This window comes from Carcharodon carcharias, chromosome 31 (assembly GCF_017639515.1).
Source record: "Carcharodon carcharias isolate sCarCar2 chromosome 31, sCarCar2.pri, whole genome shotgun sequence".
Lineage (NCBI taxonomy): Eukaryota > Metazoa > Chordata > Chondrichthyes > Lamniformes > Lamnidae > Carcharodon > Carcharodon carcharias.
In genome coordinates this window covers 21,742,305-21,768,097 of record NC_054497.1, presented here as the reverse complement: position 1 = coordinate 21,768,097, position 25,793 = coordinate 21,742,305, and the positions used below count along the sequence as shown (strand labels likewise).

Here is a 25,793-nt window from a genome sequence, read left to right as displayed (position 1 = left end):
CCTGGAGCCTCCAGGCCAAACCTGGCGGGTTGGCAACCCTGCTATTGGCGGGCTTTCACATCCCGAAAATGGGGCACTGGAAGTTCTGGCAAAGTCTGACCAACACGCAGGGTTGGGAATTACAGGCAAAAACTCTGGGCTCATTTCACCAGCACTTGGAGGGGCTGTGGATTAGTTCCTGGGTTTTCCTGTCCACATTCACCTTGTGAAATTCACTGTGCCTTGGTTAGGAAGTTCCCGGTAGGATTATGTGTCAGGGCCCTAAGAAGGGGACGTTACACAATGATCACATGCTCTGTTTGCCACAGAAAAAGGGAACTTGGAGAAACGACAAACATCCTTCTTTGATTTCTTCACACACACACACGCACACACAGAGACACAGAGGCACAGAGGCAGACAGAGCTGCGAGAGGCAGGAGAATGTCTCCCACTGTGAGGTTCCTGATCTGGCTGATTCTTTACTTTCAGCAAGGTAGGATTCAACGTTTGAACAGGCCATGTGGTGACGGGGAAAGTAAAGGGGCTGCTCCCCAGCCTTAGAACTGCCTCTCCTGGAAGGGAACCAGACTAACCCGGGCCAACTGTAATAGCTCGGGGCCCGAGGCACTGGGAGTGACCTGAGGCCTGGGTCCAACTTAAATTCGGCTCTTGAAAGCGAGCAAGAGGAGGTCAGGCGAACTGGTGTGGGGGGTGGGGGGAGGGGGGGTTGGAATGACCCCCCCTTCCCCCCTCCCTCCCCCATTTTGTACCCAAAAATAGTGGGATATGAAGAATTCCATCTAGTCAAACCAGATTCTGGTTCTGAGGAGTCACAGCAGCGAGCAGCGGATTCTACTCATGCCTCAATATCATAGTTACTGCCCCCAGACCACCCAACCACCTCTGCTGCCTCACAGTTCCTGCTCCAGCCTGTGATCCAACAGCAACCGCTTGCATTTATGTGGCAGCGAAACATCCCAAGGCTCTTCACAGGCGTGTTCTGACATTGAGCCACATAAGGAGATATTAAAGCGGGTTGACCAAAATCTTGGACAAAGAGAGGGAGGTTTTAAGGAGCCTCTTAAAGAGAGAGAGAGAGAGATAGAGGTAGAGAGGCGGAGAGGCGTAGGGAGGGAATTCCGGAGTTTAGGGTCCAGGCAACTGAAGGCACGGCAGGGCCATTAAAATCGCTGGTGCACAAGAGGCCGGAATTGGAGGAGCACGGAGATCTCGGTTGTGGGGTTGGACGAGATGACAGAGATAGGGAGGGGCGAGGCCATGGAAGGATTTGAAGACAAGGAGGAGAATTTTAAAATTGAGGTATTGCTTGACAGGGAACCAGTGTAGGTCAGTGAGCACAAGGGCGATAGGTGAACAGCACTTGGTGTGAGTTAGGACACGGGGAGCAGCATTTTCAATGGCCCTCAGTTTATGGAGGGTAGAGTGTGGAAGACCAGCTGGGAGTGCTTTGACATAATCAAGTCCCGAGGTAACAAATGCATGGATGAGAGGATGCCCACATCCTATGAACGAATGAACAATTTTTAAAAAACATCTAGAACTTGGGGTGGTCACTGGTTAAAAATAAGGGTCACCCATAAGCATTCTGCAGGACAGACATGTCCCATTTTCCTGGCTTTTGTGCTGTTACATTGTACCATCATCCTCTGGCGATCTCACTAAAAACATACAAGAGTCTGAAGGGGTTTGATAGGGTGGACGCTAAGAGATCATTTCCACTGGTCAGGGAATCTAAAACACGGTGGGGGGCACAGTCTCAGGATAAGAGGACGATCATTTAGGACTGAGATGAGGAGCAATTTCTTCACTCAAAGGGTTGTGAATATTTGGAATTCTCTACCCCAAAGGGTTGTGGATGCTCCATTGTTGAATACATTTAAGGCTGGGATAGACAGATATTTGGTCTCTCAGGGAATCAAGGGATATGGGGAGCAGGTGGGAAAAAGGGTTTGAAGCCCAAGATCAGCCATGATTGTATTGACTGGCGGAGCAGACGTGATGGACCTTGTGGCCCATTCCTGCTCCTTTTCCACCTCTCCCCCACCGCTCCTCCCACCTACCCCATGCTTCCCCTACACACTCTTTAACCCTACGCAGCTAGTAAGAGTCTGGCAGCTTGCAGGGACAAGGGGTATCCTCTCAAACACTTTGTTCACCACCCCAGTTACAAACCGACACAGTGGCTCAGGCACAGTAAGGTCAGAGCCCCAGCGGTTAACTTGAAGCCAACATTAGAGGAGGAGCTTCATCGTGTTGTACTGGGGTTGGGGGGGGGCATGGTGCAGAAGTCGGAGAGCTGGAACAGATGCCTGAGCTCCGTAGAGCAAGTCTTTGAAGAGTGTTTCAGCATTCCTCATACCCCAGCATAAGCAACGATCCCCCAAAATTGATCTCAATCATTCCAGCCTCAAAGGAATTGTACCCAACCCAGTAACATTGGAATCATGTCAATTAATGTTGGGGTTAGTTCCTGCAGCAATAGTCTCAGAACGAAGATTGAAACAATTTCATCATTTGCTTGATAAACTTTGCTTGATAACACTTCTCTGAAGACCCTTAGCATGTTTGACTATGTCTGCAGCTCTATTTCAAAAACCTCATTGCTGCATCTACCTTATGTCAGGGAGTGTTTGATGGGGACGGTGTTGAGGGAGCTATACCCTGTATCTAACCCCGTGCTGTACCTGTCCTGGGAGTGTTTGATCGGGACAGTGTAGAGGGAGCTTTACTCTGTATCTAACCCCGTGCTGTACCTGTCCTGGGAGTGTTTGATGGGGACGGTGTAGAAAGAGCTTTACTCTGGATCTAACCCTGTGCTGTACCTGTCCTGGGAGTGTTTGATGGGGACAGTGTAGAGGGAGCTTTACTCTGTATCTAAGCCCGTGCTGTACCTGTCCTGGGAGTGTTTGATGGGGACAGTGTAGAGGGAGCTTTACTCTGTATCTAACTCTGTGCTGTACCTGCCCTGGGAGTGTTTGATGGAGACAGTATAGAGGGAGCTTTACTCTGTATCTAACTCCGTGCTATACCTGTCCTGGGAGTGTTTGATGGGGACGGTGTAGAGGGAGCTTTACTCTGTATCTAACTCCGTGCTATACCTGTCCTGGGAGTGTTTGATGGGGACAGTGTAGAGGGAGCTTTACCCTGTATCTAACCCCGTGCTGTACCTGTCCTGGGAGTGTTTGATGGGGACACTGTAGAGGGAGCTTTACTCTGTATCTAACCCCGTGCTGTACCTGTCCTGGGAGTGTTTGATGGGGACAGTGTAGAGGGAGCTTTACCCTGTATTTAACCCAGTGTTGTACCTGTCCTGGGAGTGTTTGATGGGGACAGTATAGAGGGAGCTTTACTCTGTATCTAACCCCGTGCTGTACCTGTCCTGGGAGTGTTTGATGGGGACGGTGTAGAGGGAGATTTACTCTGTATCTAACCCTGTGCTGTACCTGTCCTGGGAGTGTTTGATGGGGACGGTGTAGAGGGAGATTTACGCTGTATCTAACCCCGTGCTGTACCTGCCCTGGGAGTGTTTGATGGGGACAGTGTAGAGGGAGCTTTACTCTGTATCTAACCCCGTGCTGTACCTGCCCTGGGAGTGTTTGATGGGGACAGTATAGAGGGAGCTTTACTCTGTATCTAACCCCGTGCTGTACCTGTCCTGGGAGTGTTTGATGGGGACAGTGTAGAGGGAGCTTTACCCTGTATCTAACCCCGTGCTGTACCTGTCCTGGGAGTGTTTGATGGGGACACTGTAGAGGGAGCTTTACTCTGTATCTAACCCCGTGCTGTACCTGCCCTGGGAGTGTTTGATGGGGACAGTATAGAGGGAGCTTTACTCTGTATCTAACCCCGTGCTGTACCTGTCCTGGGAGTGTTTGATGGGGACGGTGTAGAGGGAGATTTACTCTGTATCTAACCCTGTGCTGTACCTGTCCTGGGAGTGTTTGATGGGGACGGTGTAGAGGGAGATTTACGCTGTATCTAACCCCGTGCTGTACCTGCCCTGGGAGTGTTTGATGGGGACAGTGTAGAGGGAGCTTTACTCTGTATCTAACCCCGTGCTGTACCTGCCCTGGGAGTGTTTGATGGGGACGGTGTAGAAAGAGCTTTACTCTGTATCTAACCCCGTGCTGTAGCTGTCCTGGGAGTGTTTGATGGGGACAGTGTAGAGGGAGCTTTACTCTGTATCTAACCCCGTGCTGTACCTGCCCTGGGAGTGTTTGATGGGGACGGTGTAGAAAGAGCTTTACTCTGGATCTAACCCTGTGCTGTACCTGTCCTGGGAGTGTTAGATGGGGACAGTGTAGAGGGAGCTTTACTCTGTATCTAACCCCGTGCTGTACCTGCCCTGGGAGTGTTTGATGGGGACGGTGTAGAAAGAGCTTTACTCTGGATCTAACCCTGTGCTGTACCTGTCCTGGGAGTGTTTGATGGGGACGGTGTAGAAAGAGCTTTACTCTGTATCTAACCCCGTGCTGTACCTGTCCTGGGAGTGTTTGATGGGGACACTGTAGAGGGAGCTTTACTCTGTATCTAACCCCGTGCTGTACCTGTCCTGGGAGTGTTTGATGGGGACGGTGTAGAAAGAGCTTTACTCTGGATCTAACCCTGTGCTGTACCTGTCCTGGGAGTGTTTGATGGGGACAGTGCAGAGGGAGCTTTACTCTGTGTCTAACCCCGTGCTGTACCTGTCCTGGGAGTGTTTGATGGGGATAGTGTAGAGGGAGATTTACTCTGTATCTAATCCTGTGCTGTACCTGTCCTGGGAGTGTTTGATGAGTACATTGCAGAGGGAGCTTTACTCTGTTTCTAACTCGGTGTTGAACCTGTCCTGGGAGTGTTTGATGGGGACAGTGTAGAGGGAGTTTTACTCTGTATCTAACCCCATGCTGTACCTGTCCTGGGAGTGTTTGATGGGGACGGTGTAGAGGGAGATTTACTCTGTATCTAACCCCGTGCTGTACCTGTCCTGGGAGTGTTTGATGGGAACAGTATAGAGGGAGTTTTACTCTGTATCTAACCCCGTGCTGTACCTGTCCTGGGAGTGTTTGATGGGAACAGTACAGAGGGAGTTTTACTCTGTATCTAACCCCGTGCTGTACCTGTCCTGGGAGTGTTTGATGGGGACAGTGTAGAGGGAGATTTACTCTGTATCTAACCCCGTGCTGTACCTGTCCTGGGAGTGTTTGATGGGGACAGTATAGAGGGAGCTTTACTCTGTATCTAACCCCGTGCTGTACCTGTCCTGGGAGTGTTTGATGGGGACGGTGTAGAGGGAGATTTACTCTGTATCTAACCCCGTGCTGTACCTGTCCTGGGAGTGTTTGATGGGGACAGTGTAGAGGGAGATTTACGCTGTATCTAACCCCGTGCTGTACCTGCCCTGGGAGTGTTTGATGGGGACAGTGTAGAGGGAGCTTTACTCTGTATCTAACCCCGTGCTATACCTGTCCTGGGAGTGTTTGATGGGGACGGTGTAGAAAGAGCTTTACTCTGGATCTAACCCTGTGCTGTACCTGCCCTGGGAGTGTTTGATGGGGACGGTGTAGAAAGAGCTTTACTCTGTATCTAACTCGGTGTTGAACCTGTCCTGGGAGTGTTTGATGGGGACAGTATAGAGGGAGCTTTACTCTGTATCTAACCCCGTGCTGTACCTGCCCTGGGAGTGTTTGATGGGGACGGTGTAGAAAGAGCTTTACTCTGTATCTAACCCCGTGCTGTAGCTGTCCTGGGAGTGTTTGATGGGGACAGTGTAGAGGGAGCTTTACTCTGTATCTAACCCCGTGCTGTACCTGCCCTGGGAGTGTTTGATGGGGACGGTGTAGAAAGAGCTTTACTCTGGATCTAACCCTGTGCTGTACCTGTCCTGGGAGTGTTAGATGGGGACAGTGTAGAGGGAGCTTTACTCTGTATCTAACCCCGTGCTGTACCTGCCCTGGGAGTGTTTGATGGGGACGGTGTAGAAAGAGCTTTACTCTGGATCTAACCCTGTGCTGTACCTGTCCTGGGAGTGTTTGATGGGGACGGTGTAGAAAGAGCTTTACTCTGTATCTAACCCCGTGCTGTACCTGTCCTGGGAGTGTTAGATGGGGACACTGTAGAGGGAGCTTTACTCTGTATCTAACCCCGTGCTGTACCTCTCCTGGGAGTGTTTGATGGGGACGGTGTAGAAAGAGCTTTACTCTGGATCTAACCCTGTGCTGTACCTGTCCTGGGAGTGTTTGATGGGGACAGTGCAGAGGGAGCTTTACTCTGTGTCTAACCCCGTGCTGTACCTGTCCTGGGAGTGTTTGATGGGGATAGTGTAGAGGGAGATTTACTCTGTATCTAATCCTGTGCTGTACCTGTCCTGGGAGTGTTTGATGAGTACATTGCAGAGGGAGCTTTACTCTGTTTCTAACTCGGTGTTGAACCTGTCCTGGGAGTGTTTGATGGGGACAGTGTAGAGGGAGTTTTACTCTGTATCTAACCCCATGCTGTACCTGTCCTGGGAGTGTTTGATGGGGACGGTGTAGAGGGAGATTTACTCTGTATCTAACCCCGTGCTGTACCTGTCCTGGGAGTGTTTGATGGGAACAGTATAGAGGGAGTTTTACTCTGTATCTAACCCCGTGCTGTACCTGTCCTGGGAGTGTTTGATGGGAACAGTACAGAGGGAGTTTTACTCTGTATCTAACCCCGTGCTGTACCTGTCCTGGGAGTGTTTGATGGGGACAGTGTAGAGGGAGCTTTACTCTGTGTCTAACTCTGTGCTGTTCACCCCTAGCTGCATTCTTTTGAGTGGTGTATTTCCCAAAGTTGCTGTTCCCTTGACACCGGCAGTAAGATGTTCAAGGCTGAAGAGTATCCTGGTGAAGGGTTGATGAGAGGGGGCCCACAGGGACCCTCACTGCAGCAGCCAGTATTCAAACTGTCAGCCAGAGCTGGAGCAAGGGGCAAATAGACAACGTTTTGGATCTTATTACATGAGGAGGGTTCTAACTAGAAGCATTTGCTTTCTTTAAGGTCAGGGAAAATTTCATTGTGAGATCATACAGAAAGGATTAATCATTGTGGCCATAGTGAATGAGACAGTGAAAATTCCATGTGTGTTTAAATGCCACCATCAAGTTCACCCAAGCAACATGTCTGCACCGCCAAACAAACCCGTTCAATTCACCGTGAACCTGTACAAGGACAACACAAAACTTGTCGCCTCTTCATCAGGAAAAGAAATCTTACCCACTTTCAACAATGGCTGGGAGCTGCGAGTGAATAACACAGAGGAAAGTGGGATGTATTATTGCCAAGGAGAAGCTGCTTCTATCAACATAAAGGCAGAAGGAATGTTCCTGCGAGTACAAAGTAAGTAGCAGAGGGACGGATCCCAGAGTACCTGTTCCAACCAAATCCAACTTGCTTTATCGTCTCATTACTCTACCTCTCATTGCTAAACCTTCCACTGCTACACACCCCCTCACTGACACACCCCGTCACTGTCACACCCCCTCACTGTCACACCTCCTCACTGTCACACCCCCTCACTGACACACCCATCACAGTCACACCCCCTCACTGACACACCACCTCACCGACACACCCCCTCACTGGCACACCCCTCACTGTCACACCCCCTCACTGTCACACCCCCTCACTGTCACACTCCCTCACTGTCACACCCCCTCACTGTCACACCCCCTCACTGACACACCCCCTCACTGACACACCCCCTCACTGTCACACCCCTCACTGTCACACCCCCTCACTGACACACCCCCTCACTGACACACCCCCTCACTGTCACACCCCCTCACTGACACACCCCCTCACTGACACACCCCTTCACTGTCACACCCCTCACTGTCACACCCCCTCACTGACACACCCCCTCACTGACACACCCCCTCACTGTCACACACCCTCACTGTCACACCCACTCACTGACACACCCATCACTGTCACAGTCCCTCACTGTCACACACCCATCACTGTCACAAACCCTCACTGACACACCCCCTCACTGTCACACCCCTCACTGACCCACCCCCTCACTGTCACACCCCTCACTGTCACACCCTGTCACTGTCACACCCCCTCACTGACACACCCCCTCACTGACACACCCCTTCACTGACACACCCCCTCACTGACACACCCCCTCACTGTCACACCCCCTCACTCTCACACACCCTCACTGTCACATCCCCTCACGGACACACCCATTCTCTGTCACACCCCTTCACTGTCTCACCCCCTCACTTTCAGACCCCTCACAGTCACACCCCTCACAGACAGACCCCTCACTGTCACACCCCCTCACTGTCACACACCCTCACTGTCACACCCATGACTGTCACACCCATCACTGTCACACCCCCTCACTTTCAGACCCCTCACAGTCACACCCCTTACAGACAGAACCCCTCACTGTCACACCCCCTCACTGATCACACCCCCTCACTTTCAGTCCCCTCAATGTCACACCCCTCACTGACACACCCCTCACTGTCACACCCCTCACTGACACACAGCTCACTGTCACACCCCCTCACTGTCACACCCCCTCACTCTTACACCCTTTTACTGACACATCCCCTCACTGTCACACCCATCACTGTCACACCTCCTCACTGTCACACCCATCACTGTCACACCCCCTCACTGTCACACCCCCTCACTGACACACCCCCTCACTGTCACACCCCCTCACTGTCACACCCACTCACTATCACCCCCCTCACTGACACACCCCCTCACTGTCACACCCCCTCACTGTCACACACCCTCACTGTCACACCCCTCACAGTCACACCCCTCACAGACGGACCCCTCACTGTCGCACCCCTCACTGTCAAACCCCTTCACTGACACACCCCCTCACTGACACACACGCTTACTGTCACACCTCCTCACTTTCAGACCCCTCACTGTCACACCCCTCACTGTCACACCCCTGACACTGTCACACCCCTCACTGTCACACCCCGGACACTGTCACACCCCCTCACTGTCACACCCCGGACACTGTCACACCCCCTCACTGTCACATCCCCTCACAGTCACACCCCTCACTGTCACACCCCTCACTGTCACATCCCTCACTGTCACACCCCCTCACTGTCACGACCCCTCACCGTCAGACCCCCTCATTGTCAGATCCCCTTGCTGTCGGACCCCTCACTGCCAAACCAACACTGCTGTAACCCTCACTGTTATAGAACCATAGAAGCATAGAAAAGTTATGGCACAGATAGGCCATTCAGCCCATCATGTTGGTGGCAGCCTGAAAAATATATTTTTTTAACTAGCCTCCATTCTAATCCCCCCTTCCAGCACCCAGTCTGTAGTCTGACAGGTTACAGCGCTTTAGGTGCAGATCCAGATGCCTTTTAAATGAGTTGAGGGGTTTCAGCCCCCACCACCAAACTAGGCAGTGAATTCCAGACACCCACCACCCTCTGGGTGAAGAAGTGTTTCTTCATGTCCCCTCTAATCCTCCTACCAATCACCTGGTCATTGACCCCTCAGCTTGGAGAAACAGGTCTTTCCTGTCTACGCTTTCTAGGCCCCTCACAATTTTGTACACCTCAAATAAGTCCCTCCTCAGCCTCCTGTATTCTAAGGAAAACAGTCTCAGCCTATCCAATCTCTCCTCATAGCTGCAATTTTCAAGCCCTGGCAACATTCTTGTAAATCTCCTCTGTGCTCTCTCCAGATTAATTATGACCATCCTGTAATGTGGTGACCCGACCTGTACACAAAATTCCAGCTGTGGCCTAACCAGTGTTTTATACAGTTCCATCATTACATCCCTGCTTTTGCATTCAATACCTTGTCCAATATAGGAAAGCATTCCATATGCTTTCTTCACCACCTTATCCACCTGTCCTGCCACCTTCAGGGACGTGTGGACATGCACTCCAATTTCTCTCACTTCCTCAGCCCCTCTCAATACCCTCCCATTTATTATATATTCCCTTGCTTTGTTTGCCCTCTCCAAATGCATTACCTCCCACTTCTCTAAATTGAATTCCATTTGCCACTTCTCTGCCCACCCAACCAAACCATTGATATCATTCTGGAGGTGACAGCTATCCTCTTCACTGTCAACTACACAGCCAATTTTTATAACAAAAACAAAAATAGCTGGAAAAGCTCAGCAGGTCTGACAGCCTCTGCGGAGAGAAACACAGTTAATGTTTCGAGTCCGTATGACTCTTCAGCAGAACTGAGGGAATATAGAAATGAGGTGAAATATATGTTGTTTGAAGGGGGTGGGACAGATAGAGCTGGATGGAGGGCCAGTGATAGGTGGAGGCAAAGAAGAGATTGTCAATGATGTCATAGACAAAAGGACAAAGGGGTGTTGACAGTGGTGATATTAGCTAAAGGGTGTGCTAATGGGGACATTAAGGGTAGAAAGCAGGACAAGTGTGACAGGTGGCACTAGTAGGGGTGGGGTAGGGGGATTTGTATCATCTGCAAACTTCCAAATCATGCCTCCCACATTTAAGTCCAAATCATTAATATATAAAACAAACAGCAAGGGCCCCGACACTGAGCCCTGTGGAACAGCACTGGAAACCATTTTCCAGTCGCAAAGTCATCCATCAACCACTACTCTTTGTTTCCTGTCGCTGAGCCAGTTTTGGATCCAACTCATCACATTACCCTGTATCCATCCTCCCCGCTGTACCCTCACCATTATACCCCCACAGTTATACCCCCACAGTTATACCCCCACAGTTATACCCTCACAGTTATACCCCTACTGTTATACCCCCACAATTATACCCCCACAGTTATACCCCCACAGTTATACCCCCACTGTTATACCCCAACAGTTATACCCCCACAGTTATACCCTCACAGTTATACCCCCACAGTTATACCCTCACAGTTATACCCCCACAGTTATACCCCCACAGTTATACCCCCACAGTTATACCCTCACAGTTATAGCCCCACAGTTATACCCCCACTGTTATACCCCCACAGTTATACCCTCACATTTATACCCCCACAGTTATACCCCCTTATACCCCCATAGTTATACCCACACAGTTATACCCCCACAGTTATACCCTCACAGTTATACCCCCACAGTTATACCCTCACAGTTATACCCCCACAGTTATACCCACACAGTTATACCCACACAGTTATACCCCCACAGTTATACCCTCACCATTATACCCCCACAGTTATACACCCACAGTTATACCCCCACAATTATACCCTCACCATTATACCCTCACAGTTATACCCCCACAGTTATACCCTCACAGTTATACCCTCACTGTTATACCCCCACTGTTATACCCCCATAGTTATACCCTCACAGTTATACCCCCACTGTTATACCCCCACAGTTATACCCCCACAGTTATACCCCCACAGTTATACCCTCATAGTTATACCCCCACAGTTATACCCTCACAGTTATACCCTCACTGTTATACCCCCACTGTTATATCCCCACAGTTATACCCTCACAGTTATACCCCCACTGTTATACCCCCACAGTTATACACCCACAGTTATACCCCCACAGTTATACCCTCACCATTATACCCCCACAGTTATACCCCCACAGTTAAACCCCCACAGTTATACCCTCACAGTTATACTCCCACAGTTATACCCTCACCATTATACCCCCACAGTTATACCACCACAGTTATACCCTCACAGTTATACCCCCACTGTTATACCCCCACAGTTATACCCCCACTGTTATACCCCCACAGTTATACCCTCACAGTTATACCCCCACAATTATACCCTCACAGTTATACCCACACAGTTATACCCCCACAGTTATACCCTCACCATTATACCCCCACAGTTATACACCCACAGTTATACCCCCACAATTATACCCTCACCATTATACCCTCACAGTTATACCCCCACAGTTATACCCTCACAGTTATACCCTCACTGTTATACCCCCACTGTTATACCCCCATAGTTATACCCTCACAGTTATACCCCCACTGTTATACCCCCACAGTTATACCCCCACAGTTATACCCCCACAGTTATACCCTCACAGTTATACCCCCACAGTTATACCCTCACAGTTATACCCTCACTGTTATACCCCCACTGTTATATCCCCACAGTTATACCCTCACAGTTATACCCCCACTGTTATACCCCCACAGTTATACACCCACAGTTATACCCCCACAGTTATACCCTCACCATTATACCCCCACAGTTATACCCCCACAGTTAAACCCCCACAGTTATACCCTCACAGTTATACTCCCACAGTTATACCCTCACCATTATACCCCCACAGTTATACCACCACAGTTATACCCTCACAGTTATACCCCCACTGTTATACCCCCACAGTTATACCCCCACTGTTATACCCCCACAGTTATACCCTCACAGTTATACCCCCACAATTATACCCTCACAGTTATACCCCCACAGTTATACCCTCACAGTTATACCCTCACCATTATACCCTCACCATTATACCCCCAAAGTTATACCCCCACAGTTATACCCCCACAGTTATACCCTCACAGTTATACCCCCACAGTTATACCCTCACCATTAAACCCCCACTGTTATACCCCCACAGTTATACCCCCACAGTTATACCCTCACAGTTATACCCCCACAGTTGTACTCTCACCATTAAACCCCCACTGTTATACCCCCACAGTTATACCCCCACAGTTATACCCTCACCATTATACCCTCACCATTATACCCCCACAGTTATACCCCCACAGTTATACCCTCACAGTTATACCCCCACAGTTATACCCTCACCATTATACCCCCACTGTTATACCCCCACAGTTATACCCCCACAGTTATACCCTCACCATTATACCCCCACTGTTATACCCCCACAGTTATACCCCCGCAGTTATACCCTCACAGTTATACCCCCCAAGGTTATACCCCCCAAGGTTATAACCCCCCACAGTTATACCCCCACAATTATACTCCCCTACTGTTATACCCCCAGAATTATACACCCCCAGTTATACCCCCACAGTTATACCCCCACAGTTATACCCTCACCATTATACCCCCACTGTTATACCCCCACAGTTATACCCCCGCAGTTATACCCTCACAGTTATACCCCCCAAGGTTATACCCCCCAAGGTTATAACCCCCCACAGTTATACCCCCACAATTATACTCCCCTACTGTTATACCCCCAGAATTATACACCCCCAGTTATACCCCCACAGTTATACCCCCACAATTATACCCCCCCACTGTTATACCCCCCAGAATTATACACCCCCAGTTGTACCCCCACAGTTATACCCCCCCAGAATTATACACCCCCAGTTATATCCCCACAGTTATACCCCCACCGTTATACCCCCCACTGTTATACCCCCCCAAAATTATACACCCCCAGTATAACCCCCACAGTTATACCCCCACTGTTATACCCCCCAGAATTATACACCCCCAGTTATACCCCCACAGTTATACCCCCACCATTATACCCCCCCACTGTTATATCCCCCCAGAATTATACACACCCAGTTATACCCCCACAGTTATAACCCCACAGTTATACCCCCACAGTTATACCCCCACTGTTGTATCACCCACTGTTATACCCCTCACTGTTATACCCCTCACTGTTATATCCCTCAGTCCTACCCGACTGTTATATCCCCCACTATTATACTTGATTGTTATGCCCCCTCACTGCTGTACGCCTGACTGCTGTACGCCTGACTGTTATACGTCTGACTGTTATATGTCTGACTGTTATATGTCTGACTGTTATGTCTGACTGTTATAAGCCAAGGCGGAATCATCTGCACCTGTTTGTGGCGGGTGTCATGGGGGGGCAGGGATGGAAAATATTGGGAGATCACAAAAATCGGTTTCACATCTTCGTAAAACCAATTATGATGGTTAGTGGCGGCCGTGATTCCCACTGCTGCATGCTGGGAACAATCTCAATCCTTTAGCATCTCATTATACGTCCTGCTCTCCGGAATCATCCCCCCCCCAACACGGGACCATCCGGGCACCTGACCGACGTGGTTCACAACTGTACATAAGCAACGTGCACCCATCGAGCTGCTCTTCACTTGGGACTTTGAGGTTTGTTTGCCCACCTTGCTACGGGCATCAGTGCCAGGCTTCACAGGCAGCACCGCGTCACTTTTATCCACCAGCTGTAAGGTGGGGGTGGCTTTTCCATGACTGCAGGTCTAGAGCTTGCTTGGGGAAGGGTGGGGGGCTATCCCAGGGTGTGTGTGTGTGTGTGTGTGTGTGTGTGTGTGGGGGGGGGGCCACAGGTTGATCTGTGCAAGTGGCCTCAAGATGGTGAGGGCTGAGGAGGCAGTCTCCAGAGGAGATGAGGCCAGATGGAGATGTGAGGGTGTGTGAGAGAGAGTGGGTGGTGATATCCCTTGAGCTGGCAGTGAGTGAGATGCCAGTGAATGTGTGATGGGCTTGTGAGTGTGTGAGTTTAGAGTGAGGAGATGATTGCCTTACCCTGGTGACATGGATGAGATCATTCATTGTCTACTGCACTGGATGGCCGACCTCTCCTGTGCAGCGTTGGCACCGACCACCACTGCCATCGCCTCCCAAGCTGGAGCGGTGAGACCGCTGCACCTCCGACAGCCAGAGCGGTGGGTGAAGGACATCACAGAGAGCCTCCAAAAGGCAGTCCAGTGACAGGTGCTCACCGGAGCAAACCCGGGCTGTAAGTATAGAGACTGTGGGCGGCTGCAGTTTAGATATGGACCCAGAGTGCGGAAGCGATGAGGCAACAGTGTGACGGGTGATTCAAAGGACAGCCTACCAACGATATGGCACGTTTCCTGTGACCACATAACTAATGAATCAGGAAGCGGGGGAAACGGGGGAAAAGCTGCCTTTGCAGCTGGTGGGTAAAACATTGTTTTTCACGCCCATTACCACCACACTTAGTGTAATTCTGGGACAATTCCGCCCCTATTGTCAAAACCCACACACGTGTACCCCCCGCACACTCGTAACCCCTGCACACTTGTAACCCCACTGCTGTAGCCCCCACTGTTAAACCCACAACTGCGATACCCCCCCACACTTCTACCTCCCCCCAGTGTTCTACCCTGCACTGGCAAACCCTCATTGTCATACCCCTCCCTGTTGCACCCTCACAGTCATATCCCCGCAGTTCTACCACCCCCGCTCCCACTGTTACACTCCCCCCCACCAACTGTTATACACCCTACTGTTCAAATCGCCACTTCCTGTTATACCTTGTAATGCTGAACCCACAAACTGCCTACAAACCCACACACACACACAAACACACACAGACACCCACACACACAGACACCCACACACACACAGACACCCACACACACACACACAGACACACACACACACACACATACACACACACACACACACACATACACACACATAGACACCCACACACACACACACACACAGACACCCACACAGACACCCACACACATGCACACAGACACACACACACCCACACAGACACCCACACATATACACACAGACACCCACACACATACACACAGACACCCACACACACATACACAGAGATACCCACACACATACACACCCACACACACATACACAGAGACACCCACACACACATACACACAAACCCACCCAAACACACACACCCACTCACACACACACACACACACACACACAGACACCCACACACAGACACCCACACACACACAGACACCCACACACACAGACACCCACACACACAGACACGTACACACAGACACCCACACATATACACACAGACACCCACACACACATACACACACAGACACCCACACACACATACACAGAGATACCCACACAAGCACACCGACACACACACACACACACAGACACACACACACACAGACACCTACACACATACACACCCACACACATACACACCCACACACACATACACAGAGACACCCACACACACATACACAGAGACACCCACACACACACACACACACAGACACACACCCACACATAAAGATACACACAGTCAGACAGGCACCCACACACATACACTAATTTCAATAATTATATTTTGAGGAAGAATGAGTCTGAAGCTAGCCTGTACCTTAGAACAGGCTCATTTCCAAAACAGTAAAGTCACAGACTCACCCAGAGTGAACTGATTTATATACTCCGGCAATGATTCCCTAATCCGTACCCAATCGGGAACAACTGTGCTTAATCACCAATTTAAAGCATGTATTCCACTGCAGCACAACATGAACAACACCCACCGGCCCACAGACACACAGACACCGAAACCACCTCCCCCTCCACACACACACACACAGAGAGAAACACAACGAAACACACACACATGTGCACACACACACAGAAAAACACACACACACAGAAACACAACAAAACACATGCACACACACATACACACAGAAACACACACACATAGAAACACACACACACACACACATACACACAGAAAGACACACACATAGAAACACACACACACACATACACACATAGAAACACACACACATAGAAACACACACACACACACATACACACACAGAAACACACACACATAGAAACACACACACACATAGAAACACACACACAGAAAAACACACACACACAGAAACACAACGAAACACATTCACACACACATACACACAGAAACACACTCACATAGAAACACACACACACACATACACACACAGAAACACACACACACATAGAAACACACACACACATACACACACAGAAAAACACACATACACAGAAACACAACGAAACACATCCACACACATACACACAGAAACACACACACATAGAAACATACACACACACATACACACATAGAAACACACACACATAGAAACACACACACACACACACAGAAACACACACATAGAAACACACACACACACACTTACACACACAGAAACACACACATAGAAACACACACACACACATACACACAGAAACACACACACATAGAAACACACAAACACACACACAGAAACACACACACATAGAAACACACACACACATACACACACAGAAACACACACACATAGAAACTCACTCACACATACACACGTAGAAACACACACACACATACACACAGAAACACACACACACACATACACACACAGAAACACACATATACACAGAAGCACACACACAAATACACACACAGAAACACACACACACACATAGAAACACACACACAGAAACGCACAAGTACACAACACGCGTATGCACACACACACATACAGAAACACACACGCAGAAACCCTTCCCCCCCACACACACCCCAAAAGCACACACACACATACTGAAAGCACATACACATAAAAACCCACCCACAGACACACACAACACTAAGACACACACAAACACAGAAACACACACACACACACACGCATACACATATCCAGAGTCGAGTACAACCTCTTTCTCACACACACAGCAACAGAGTTGTTTAAAAACAGAAAATGCTGGAAAAACTCAGCAGGTCTGGCAGCATCTGTGGAGAGAGAAACAGAGTTAACGTTTCGAGTCCGTATGACTCTTCTTCAGAGTCTTATGTTTATTCCCCTGTTCCGCTGAGTGTTCTGTTGGTACAGGCACTCCCCAGTGAGCCGAGGAGATGGAGTGACCACCTCAGTCCCTGGTCTGTGCTGAGTTTGCTGTCCACCCAGAGCAGCTGCAATCAGCCTCGAATAGCAGCGAGGTGTGTGGGGCTGTGGGCTGCAAACTCACTGTGCGGTGGGGAGACTTAACCGGCTCTCAGTTAGGATGCCCCAGTTTCTTCAGATTAAACTTTAATTCCGAAAACTAAAAATTATTTCCTATACCATACGAATCATGAACTAGATATTGGCAACACCACTTAACACACAGAATGATGCAGCACAGAATGAGGCCATTTGACCCACTGTGCCTTTGCTAGCCCTTTGGGAGAGCTTTCCAATTTGCCCCACTCAGCCACTCTCTCCCCGTAAACCTCTGGAATGCTTTCTCCTTGAAAAAAATTATCTAATTCCCTTTTGGAAGTTAATATTGAATCTCCTTCCACCACCTTGTCAGGCAGCGCATTTGAGATCACAACAACTCTCTGTGGAAAAATAATTCTCCTCATCTCCCCCTCTGGTGGTTTTGTCAATCATCTTAATCTTTGCCTCCCAGTTACTGACCTTCCTGTCACTTGAAACAGGTTCTCCCTTTTTACCACCTCAGATTTTGAACACCTTGATTCAATCCCCTCTTTGAATGCTCTAGCGAGAACAATCCCAGCTTCTCTAGTCTCTGCACATAAATTGAAGTCCCTCATCCCCTGGTACCAGCCTGGTGAATCTCCCCCACCCCTACCCCAACTCACTTAAGCTTTGACATCCTCCTGAAAATGTGGCACCCAGAACCATTGCCCAGACTCCTCCATTACCAGCAGCTGACCCTGTCTGCACCCTCCCGAGCCAGCAAGTCTGATTCATGTGTCTTTTCCCACTCCAGATGCAGTTAATGTTTACGTGAAGTCTCCACAGATGTTTAGCTATCTCCTCGCTGGTATTTGCGTCATCCTGGCACTGTACTGTGTGTCTGTCACATCGATTGTCCTCATCAAAAGGAAGGTCAGTGAAAAGCAGGAATCAGCAGCCACTGCGTGGGACTGGGGAAGGAGGTCTAGAGACACGGGGAGACTGGGATTATCCCATGTTAGAGAGACGGGGAGACCAGGTTTATCCCATGTTAGAGAGATGGGGAGACCAGGTTTATCCCATGTTAGAGAGACGGGGAGACCAGGTTTATCCCATGTTAGAGAGACGGGGAGACAAGGATTGTCCCATGTTAGAGAGACGGGGAGACAAGGGTTGTCCCATGTTAGAGAGACTGGGAGACCAGGTTTATCCCATGTTAGAGAGACAGGGAGACCAGGTTTATCCCATGTTAGAGAGACTGGGAGACTGGGATTTTCCCAAGAAAGAGAGACGGGGAGACCAGGTTTATCCCATGTTAGAGAGACTGGGAGACCAGGTTTATCCCATGTTAGAGAGACGGGGAGACCAGGTTTATCCCATGTTAGAGAGACTGGGAGACTGGGATTATCCCATGTTAGAGAGACGGGGAGACCAGGTTTATCCCATGTTAGAGAGACGGGGAGACAAGGATTGTCCCATGTTCAAGAGACTGGGAGACTAGGTTTATCTCATGTTAGAGAGACTGGGAGACTAGGTTTATCCCATGTTAGAGAGACTGGGAGACTAGGTTTATCCCATGTTAGAGAGACGGGGAGACCAGGTTTATCCCATGTTAGAGAGACGGGGAGACCAGGTTTATCCCATGTTAGAGAGACTGGGAGACTAGGTTTATCCCATGTTAGAGAGACTGGGAGACTAGGATTATCCCATGTTAGAGAGACGGGGAGACAAGGATTGTCCCATGTTAGAGAGACGGGGAGACAAGGATTGTCCCATGTTAGAGAGACGGGGAGACAAGGATTGTCCCATGTTGGAGAGACTGGGAGACTAGGTTTATCCCATGTTAGAGAGACGGGGAGACAAGGATTGTCCCATGTTAGAGAGACGGGGAGATAAGGATTGTCCCATGTTAGAGAGACGGGGAGACAAGGGTTGTCCCATGTTAGAGAGACTGGGAGACTAGGATTATCCCATGTTGGAGAGACTGGGAGACCAGGTTTATCCCATGTTAGAGAGACTGGGAGACTGGGATTATCCCATGTTAGAGTGACGTGGAGACAAGGATTGTCCCATGTTAGAAAGACTGGGAGACTAGGATTATCCCATGTTGGAGAGACTGGGAGACTAGGTTTATCCCATGTTAGAGAGACGGGGAGACAAGGATTGTCCCATGTTGGAGAGACTGGGAGACTAGGTTTATCCCATGTTAGAGAGACGGGGAGACAAGGATTGTCCCATGTTAGAGAGACGGGGAGATAAGGATTGTCCCATGTTAGAGAGACGGGGAGACAAGGGTTGTCCCATGTTAGAGAGACTGGGAGACTAGGATTATCCCATGTTGGAGAGACTGGGAGACCAGGTTTATCCCATGTTAGAGAGACTGGGAGACTGGGATTATCCCATGTTAGAGTGACGTGGAGACAAGGATTGTCCCATGTTAGAAAGACTGGGAGACTAGGATTATCCCATGTTGGAGAGACTGGTAGACTAGGTTTATCCCATGTTAGAGAGACGGGGAGACTGGGATTATCCCATGTTAGAGTGACGTGGAGACAAGGATTGTCCCATGTTAGAAAGACTGGGAGACTAGGATTATCCCATGTTGGAGAGACTGGGAGACTAGGATTATCCCAAGAAAGAGAGACTGGGAGACCAGGTTTATCCCATGTTAGAGAGACTGGGAGACTGGGATTATCCCATGTTAGAGAGACTGGGAGACCAGGTTTATCCCATGTTAGAGAGACTGGGAGACCAGGTTTATCCCATGTCGGAGAGACTGGGAGACTAGGATTATCCCATGTTAGAGAGACTGGGAGACCAGGTTTGTCCCATGTTAGAGAGACTGGGAGACTGGGATTATCCCATGTTAGAGAGACTGGGAGACCAGGTTTATCCCATGTTAGAGAGACTGAGAGACTAGGTTTATCCCATGTTAGAGAGACTGGGAGACTAGGATTATCCCATGTTAGAGAGACTGGGAGACCAGGTTTATCCCATGTTAGAGAGACTGGGAGACTGAGATTTTCCCATGTTAGAGAGACTGGGAGACCAGGTTTATCCCATGTTAGAGATACTGGGAGACTAGGATTATCCCATGTTAGAGAGACTGGGAGACTAGGATTATCCCATGTTAGAGAGACTGCGGGACTGGGATTTTTCCATGTTGGGGAGACTGGGATTATCCCAAGAAAGAGAGACTGGGATTGTCCCAGGGTTAGAGAGACATTGGGACTGGGATTACCTCATGTTAGAGAGACTGGGAGACTGGGATTTTTCCAAGGTTAGAGAGACTGGGATTATCCCAGGGTTAGAGAGACTGGGATTATCCCAGATTTAGAGAGACTGGGATTATCCCAGCATTAGAGAGACTGGGAGACTGGGATTTCCCCATGTTAGAGAGACTGGGATTATCCCATGTTACAGAGACTGGGAGACTAGGATTATCCCATGTTAGAGATACTGGGAGACTGGGATTTTCCCATGTTAGAGAGACTGGGATACTGGGAGTATCCCAAGAAAGAAAGACTGGGAGACTAGGATTATCCCATGTTGGAGAGACTGGGAGACTGGGATTTTCCCATGTTAGAGAGACTGGGAGACTGGGATTTTCCCATGTTAGAGAGACTGGGAGACTGGGATTTTCCCAAGGTGAGAGAGGCTGGGATTATTCCAGGATTAGAAAGATTGGGATTATCCCATGGTAGAGAGTCTGTGGGGCTGTGATTTTCCCAAGGTTAGAGAACTGGGATTATCCCAGGGTTAGAGAGACTGGGAAACTGGAATTATCCCAGTGTTAGAGAGACTGGGAGACTAGGGTTATCCCATGTTGGAGAGACTGGGAGACTAGGATTATCCCATGTTAGAGACGCTGTGGGACTAGGATTATCCCATGTTGGAGAGATTGAGGGACTGGGATTATCCCATGTTGGAGAGATTGAGGGACTGGGATTATCCCATGTTGGTGAGACTGGGAGACTAGGATTATCCCATGGTAGAGAGACTAGGAGACTAGGATTATCCCATGTTCGAAAGACAGGGAGACTAGGATTATCCCATGTTAGAGAGGCTGTGGGACTAGGATTTTTCCATGTTTGGGAGACTGGGATTACCCCAAGAAAGAAAGACTGGTATTTTCCCAGTGTTAGAGAGACAGTGGGACTGGGATTATCCTATATTAGAGAGCCTGGGAGACTGGGATTTTCCCAAGGTGAGAGAGGCTGGGATTATTCCAGGGTTAGAAAGATTAGCATTATCCCATGGTAGAAAGACTGTGGGGCTGGGAGTATCCCATGTTGGAGTGACTAGGATTATCCCAGGGTTAGAGAGACTGGGATTATCCCAGGGTTAGAAAGACTGGGATTATCCCAGCATTAAAGAGACTGGGAGACTGGGATTATCCTAGTGTTAAGAGACTGGAAAACAGAGATTATCTTAGGGACAGGAAAGGAGACAGTAGACATGAGGTTTAAGGCTTTAGGAGATTGCCATGGTTGGACTGGGTGAGATGATGGAGATCTGTGAAAGCAGGATAAAGTTTTGAATTTACTGTGACAATGAGGTCTGAAAATGTGGAATTTCCTTGCCCCGGGGATCATTGAAAGATTGAATATTGAGGAGGAGATCCGGAGGGATGACAGGAAGTTGCAAATTATAAAACAAAGTGCTTTAAATAACAAACTGACACAACATGGTGGCAGGGCTGAATGACCGAACCCTTGTGGCTCTCACAATATTTAAGGCACGTAGCTCATCACATTGTCTCTGTTTCAGACCTGTTACTCGTGTAGAACTCATCTGAAGAAACCCACTGCTTCAGACGCTCAGCAGAATTCTCCCACACACCAGGTAGGTACAGGGTACAGTATGGGCGAGGGGGCTACCAGAGACACCAGACTTGTGGGCAGGCAGGCACCTGACCCAAACCCACGTGAGAGAGCACGAGATGACACCGGGCGAGTGTCCAAATGTCATCCCGCGCGTGAGTAACCTTCAGCTCGGCGGGAGTGCGGGCGGTAGTCAGAGGCTAACCCGCCCGACAATTAAGGGGCAAGTAAGTCCTTGAAGGAGGCAAATGAAAGCGATTTTTCGTGGCCGGTCCACTTTTTAGGGTCGGCCGGACAGGCCAATCGGCCGGACAGGCCTTTACCTTTTCGCTCAAACCTCGATCCAGGGTGGGATGACTTCTCCGTGGGGAAACAAAACAAAGAGAGACATCTGGGGACTGTGTTTTTTATTTGAGGTATGTTTTCAGATGCACGATCGTGCTGCCTGGACATATTTTGCAGCATTTTCGTCGTCTAGTTTATTCTGTGGACGTCTGCAGCTCCCTGAGATGGGTGTCTAGCCTTCGGGGAGCTCAGTGGGAGCGCTCACCGGCACCGTGGTGACATCAGCGCCCACCCTCTACCCACCCCCACCCCCACCCCCACCCCCACCCCCACCCAGCCTGTGAGGATGATCAGGGGATTTGTTTGCTTGAGGGGTAAATATTGGCCCAGGGGACGCTGGGGAGAATTCCCGCCGCTCTACTTTGAAAAGTGCCCTGGGACGTTTCACATCCACCTGCTGGTGGGGTGGGGGGGGTGGGGGGGGGGGTGGCGGTGGAAGGCAGGCGGAGCCTCGGTTTAGCGTTTCCTCCAAAAGACTGCCTCGCCGACAGTGCAGCACGCCCTCAGTACTGCACAGTGCGCCAGCCTGGGTTGCGCAATCAAGTCAATGTGCACTCAACAGAGAAAACACAGGGCAGGATTTTGCCCTGGTCGGGCGGGCTCGGTGAGAGTAGGCAGGGGGCAGGGGTGGTCGGAAAGCTGCCCGCAATCGGCTCTGCTCCGCGATTTCACGCGGGCCAATTAAGGCCCTCCCTGTGTGGATCGCAAGCGGCAGCGCTCAGCGCGACCTGTGCGGGGGAGGGGGAGGAGGGAGAGCCGGGCCTTGCGCGCAGTTGGCACACGCGTGTGAAAGAGCCTCAATCGCCGGGCCTCAGGGAGATCGAAGCACTTTATTGAAAAGTTATTGAAGACAGTAAAAATTTAATAAAACACGTCCACTCATGTGACCCTGTCACATGAGCTGGGACATGTTTTTAATTCCAAAATAAAGCTTTTATTTAATGTTTATTTGCCTTGGGAAACCTCATCCCGCCCGTGGCTGAGGTTTCCTAAAAAATGTAAAGGCCTCTTGGCCTATTCGCCAGCCCCGCCGACTGTAAGGTCGGACCGGCAGCGTAAATTTGATTTTAATTAGCTTGTTAATGGCCTTAAAAGACCTTTTAATTATCGGCGGGCGCTCAGCCCACTCCAGTGTGCACCCACCGAACAAAATATCACACGAGTGTGCGATGACATCGGAACACACACCCAACATCATCGTGCATCATATTACACTCAGGCGTGTCAGACCCGCCCCGGCGCACCAAACATCGAATTCTGTCCAGAGGTAAACTGCACGGATATATTCTCCAATAAAAAGAGAAAATGCTGGAAATGCTCAGCAGCTCTGGCAGCATCTGCGGAGAGAGAAACAGAGTTAATGTTTGGATATATTGGACTCCAAACATTAGCTTTCTTCTCTCACCATAGGTGCTGCAGAAGTTTACCAGCACTTTCTGCTTTTACTTCATATCTCCAGCACCTGCAGTATTTTTTGCTTTTATGTTAGTGAATAAATTCTCCGATTGGATCCTAAAACAAATGAAAACGTTAAAAAGAAATCAGCCCTATTCGACCTTTCTAAAGGAGGGGTTTACTGTTTGTCATCAATATTCCCAGGAAGTGCTTACAGTTTGTAATCAATATTCTACAGGAGGTGTTTACAGTTTGTAATCAATATTCTACAGAAGGAGGTTTACAGTTTGTAATCAATATTCCCAGGCAGTATTTACAGTTTGTAATCAGTATTCTACAGGAGGAGTTTACAGTTTGTAATCAATATTCTACAGGAGGGGCTTTACAGTTTGTAATCAATATTCCCAGGAAGTGTTAAAGTCTGTAATCAATATTCTACAGGAGGGGATTTACAGTTTGTAATCAATATTCCCAGGAAGTGTTTACAGTTTGTAATCAATATTCTACAGGAGGGGGTTTACAGTTTGTAATCAATTTTCTACAGGAGGGGGGTTTACAGTTTGTAATCAATATTCCCAGGAAGCGTTTACAGTTTGTCTTCAACATTCTACAGGAGGGGATTTACAGTTTGTAATCAATATTCCCAGGAAGTGTTTACAGTTTGTAATCAATATTCTACAGGAGGAGTTTACAGTTTGTAATCAATATTCTACAAGAGGGGGTTTACAGTTTGTAATCAATATTCTACAGGAAGCATTTACAGTTTGTAATCAATATTCTATAGGAGGGGGTTTACAGTTTGTCATCAATATTCCCAGGAAGCGTTTACAGTTTGTAATCAATATTCTACAGGAGGGGTTTACAGTTTGTAATCAATATTCCCAGGAAGCGTTAAAGTTTGTAATCAATATTCTACAGGAGGGGATTTACAGTTTGTAATCAATATTCCCAGGAAGCGTTAAAGTTTGTAATCAATATTCTACAGGAGGGGATTTACAGTTTGTAATCAATATTCCCAGAAAGTGTTTACAGTTTGTAATCAATATTCTACAGGAGGGGGTTTACAGTTTGTAATCAATATTCCCAGGAAGTGTTTACAGTTTGTAATCAATATTCTACAGGAGGGGGTTTACAGTTTGTAATCAATATTCTACAGGAGGGGGGTTTACAGTTTGTAATCAATATTCCCAGGAAGCGTTTACAGTTTGTCATCAACATTCTACAGGAGGGGGTTTACAGTTTGTAATCAATAATCTTCAGGAGGGGGGTTTACAGTTTGTAATCAATATTCCCAGGAAGTGTTTACAGTTTGTAATCAATATTCTACAGGAGGGGGGTTTACAGTTTGTAGTCAATATTCCCAGGAAGTGTTTACAGTTTGTAATCAATATTCAACAGAAGGGTGTTTACAGTTTGTAATCAATATTCCTAGGAAGCGTTTACAGTTTGTAATCAATATTCTACAGGAGCGGTTTACAGTTTGTAATCAATATTCTACAGGAAGCGTTTACAGTTTGTAATCAATATTCTATCGGAGGGGG

The 25,793-nt window shown here is 48.9% G+C and overlaps 1 protein-coding gene across 1 annotated transcript in view; it reads left to right on the top strand.

Moving 5' to 3' along the window:
• The first annotated feature begins 386 nt into the window (after positions 1-386).
• LOC121271728 overlaps positions 387-25,793 on the top strand; it is a 157,036-nt gene continuing 131,629 nt past the window's right edge. Inside the window, exons 1-4 of the mRNA XM_041177921.1 lie at positions 387-474; positions 7,005-7,343; positions 18,504-18,622; positions 22,460-22,534. Coding sequence (XP_041033855.1) covers positions 423-474; positions 7,005-7,343; positions 18,504-18,622; positions 22,460-22,534 — 585 coding nt within the window. The 5' untranslated portion in view covers positions 387-422. The remainder of the gene's footprint in view (positions 475-7,004; positions 7,344-18,503; positions 18,623-22,459; positions 22,535-25,793) is intronic.